This window comes from Stegastes partitus, unplaced genomic scaffold (genome assembly GCF_000690725.1).
Source record: "Stegastes partitus isolate 25-593 unplaced genomic scaffold, Stegastes_partitus-1.0.2 Scaffold1248, whole genome shotgun sequence".
Classification (NCBI taxonomy): Eukaryota; Metazoa; Chordata; class Actinopteri; family Pomacentridae; genus Stegastes; species Stegastes partitus.
In genome coordinates this window covers 38326-42083 of record NW_007578979.1, presented here as the reverse complement: position 1 = coordinate 42083, position 3758 = coordinate 38326, and the positions used below count along the sequence as shown (strand labels likewise).

Genomic DNA, 3758 nt, shown 5'->3' with positions numbered 1-3758 from the left:
CTCAAAGATCCGTCAAAGTTTAACACCTGACTTCTTGGCTCAACTTTGACCAGACTTCATGAGCAATAAGTGACTAATGCAGACAGACTGGATGCTTCACCTCCAAATAAAGTCGTTACTGCTTGAATATAATTATAATATTAACCCAAGAAATAAAAATGAGCATCTAACTTGTAAGAAGGAAAATTTAACTGAGGAATTAAACAGAACAGTGCTGAATGTTGAAGTCATGTTTTCTCTCACCTGACTCCCATCTTGCAGTCCATCACACACGGGAAGTCGAACTCGGCCAGCAGATCCTCCATCTGGTTGTACTTCTGTCCGTCCTTCTCCACGTCGCCGTGGTAACCGGGGACGTACGGACGAAGCACGTCCCTCATCAGCAGGGACAGGCAGCGCTGCTCGCATTCACAGTGTTTCTAAAGGACGTCAACAATCAATTACAAACTCCCGGCGACGCCGACTCAAAGCCAAGAATCTAACGGCGAATCGAAAGGCGGTGAAAGGAGTCTTACTTTTAATATGCGGCCGTTCGCTCCCGCCTTGAAGCTCCCTGAAAAAAGACAAAAGTTTCACTGAGCAGCGGCTGCAGAGCGAGTTTGGTGGTTTCAGGGTGAGAGTAAGACGTGTGTAGTTAATAATATGAGGAAAATAATGTGTTTTAAACATTAAAACATGTGAATACACTCTAGTAGATCCAAAAAACCCTAAATTACAAACCAGAAAATGAGCAGAACTTTGTTTTTTTTCAAGTCAAGAAGATCTGCAGGGTCTTCTGTTTATTGAACCTCAAGGTTTGCTTGAATTTAGGAATAATTTTGAGCTACTTGCACTTGAAATATTCCCATTTTATTTAATTCATGTACATATTATTAAATGTGTGTTCTTAGCATCCTCGTGTTCTTCTGTTGTTCTTTATATCATATATACAGTGGACACACCTCTAAAAAAAACTTTTATTTCATTTCAATAAATGTTCCAATTTTGCAGCAAGTACAGAAGATGACAGATTAATTTATCGTCTGTTCCTGAATATAAAACTGGACATAAAGTAGTTCAAACCAACAGTAACCTGCAGTAATTTATCTACATGATGCTGCTGTGTACTTCCACTGAAGTAGGATTCCTACTTGTAATCAAGTATTTTTACTTTGCTGTACTGCAACTTTGACTTCAGTAAACGACCTGAATTATTTTTCCACTTCTGATTTTAAATGACTAATATGCAGATAAGTAGCCTGACTTATAGCAAGGCATTGGAAATACTGAAAACCTTTTTCTTTTTCTTTTTTTAAATCATTCAAGAGTTCACACAGTTAGATAAAGATTAAATAAGATAAGATGGGAGGAGTACAAACGTGTCGGGACATCAAGAGAGAAAATTCAGATCCTGCTTCAGATTATTCCACCAGCAGAAATACGAATACTGCACAGACAGTTTTGTAAATGCAAATGTACAAATATTCAGAAATTCAATGAAAAAGTTCATTTAAAAAAATGAAGTAATGAAGCCAAACTTGCAATAAAAGGAGAAGACAAAAAAAAACACAACATAAAAAAGCTTTTTTTAGCTTCTAGTGCCCTACAGGCCACATAACACTGTTTTTTTTTCTTGTTAAAATACATGCTTACAGGTGCAACGAATAATTCAAGTAAAAAAAAAAAGTGAAAATCTGAAATAAAATATAAAAGAATATCCTGTAGATCCAGATAAATTCCAGCATTTCCACATGTATTTTGTTTAAACTTGCAAATTAAGGCATTAAACAAACCCTTGTCTAGTGGAAGAAACTCAAATATTAAATTATTCTGATAAAATTATCAGATAATCTCAGACTAATTGGTGATCTGGTGAACCATCATGTGTATTTTCAGAAATGTAGAAAACACTGAACATGTGTCTGCAGATGTTATTAGTTTGCAGGATTTTTACTCACAACAGAGTATTTGTACTCAGAGCTGTTGGTACTTCTACAACAGCAGTGTGTGTTTTTAACCCTAAAAACATCCCAGAAGCCTCTGATCTCATCACACTGAAGGTTCAGAATGAACATTAAGAGTATAATTAATATAATATTTTTCATTTCTGACCCTTAACTCCACGTACCTGCGTGCCCGGCCAGCTGGATCCAGGGATACTTCTTCTTGAAGGACATCACGAACGGCGACCAGTGAACCATGTTCTTGATCTTCTTCCACGACTTGTGCTGCAAGAGAAAAGCGCACGCACACAGATTATCTTTAACCGAAGGTGTGTTTGCTTTAAAACGCCGCATCACAAACTCTAGGCCGCCGTCTGATCCACTAACCGGAGCTCCTCCGCCCATAAACCGCCTCTAAGCCCGACTCTGTTTGTCAGATTAATCGGAGTATTAATATTTGCTTCTGCGAGGACTTAAGTTTGACAACCGTGTGCAAACTTTGTAAAACACGAGCGGCTGAATGTTTAATGTGCTGTGACTGTCAGGACGGTTTGTGGAGCTGAAGCAGCCTGTAGAACACACTGTGGGCTATCCCAGGCTCTCCCACACTCACTCTCGCTTTTTGTTTTTTCTTTGCTTGTTTCAGAACATTTCAGCTGAACCCTGGAGGATCGAGTCGGGGTTTCCCCTGGTAACACACACACACACACACACACACACACACACACACACACACACACACACACACACGGTCCCTGGCAAGGACACGCTGAACTGCGGGACTCCTGCCACACACACAAACACAAACAGACGCTCATTGAGGAATAAAAGCTGCAGCATAACCAACAGGGTCGCTCTGATTCTAACAGCTGCATTAAGCTGCACAACATTTGCAGCTTTTACCCACAAAGTCACCTCCTCTTTTTTTAAAACCACGATTTATTACAGTCTGGCTGCACCTCGCTGAAGCTGAAACTCTGAGCTGTTGGTTTTTTTTGTTTTTTTATGCCGGCAGCATGACATCAGATGGAAAAATTCCACATGTCTTGTTCTGTGGGTTTAAACAATGGTCGGCTGTGCAGCTCCGACAAACAGAAACCGGACAAGAAACGGCGGCGCTGAAAATAAAATGAGAGGCTCTGGTGTCGACCCGCTCTCGTCCAACCGGGTTCTCGTCGGTGAGATAATCTTTCATAAGGAGGAAAGTTCCACATAAACATGATGTTAGCAGACGAGCAGTTCTCATGACTCTGAACCTGATGAGTTGAGCTGAAGCCTCTTTCAGACGTGGGATCTGTAACGTTTCTGCTTCGTAAACGAGTTAAAGTGTTGACATTTTATCACGCAGAATATATAATAATACACTAATAAATGTCATTTAGATCTGCTCTGTGACACGTGATTCACCTGCAGATGATAAACTGCGACCGTCTGAGGTGAGATGTTCAAGAAACTCAGAGGAAATCATCCGAAACAACTGGAGGCAACCAACCGAAGCTCACTTCCTGTCAGTGGAAAGCTGGTTTACGTCCTTGATCTTATTAATCTGACCTGTTACAGGCTCTTTTCGGTGCAGTAAAGTTAGATTTTTATGAACATTTCAGATGAAACAGAACATCTCGTGATGCATATAAAATAACTGAAGACTGAATCTCTGTCTGCTCTGTGACGCATCGTTTACCTGCAGCTGATAAACTGTGACCGTCTGAGGTGAACGAAAGCTGCTGTTAGACACTGATTCATCCTGTCTTCATGTCAGGGATCATTTATATACATGCCTAATTAATGAAGGAATGCAGAAATATGTGCAGCTCTCTGTCATGTGGGTCCTGATGC

At 40.3% G+C, this 3758-nt stretch overlaps 1 protein-coding gene across 1 annotated transcript in view; it reads right to left on the bottom strand.

Moving 5' to 3' along the window:
• Positions 1 to 3758, bottom strand: part of LOC103369147 (inositol-trisphosphate 3-kinase B) — a 43353-nt gene that overhangs the window by 7757 nt on the left and 31838 nt on the right. The window contains exons 6-8 of the mRNA XM_008297791.1: positions 2108 to 2207; positions 516 to 553; positions 244 to 419 (exon numbers count right to left, since the gene is read on the bottom strand). Of these exons, the coding sequence (XP_008296013.1) occupies positions 244 to 419; positions 516 to 553; positions 2108 to 2207 (314 nt within the window). The remainder of the gene's footprint in view (positions 1 to 243; positions 420 to 515; positions 554 to 2107; positions 2208 to 3758) is intronic.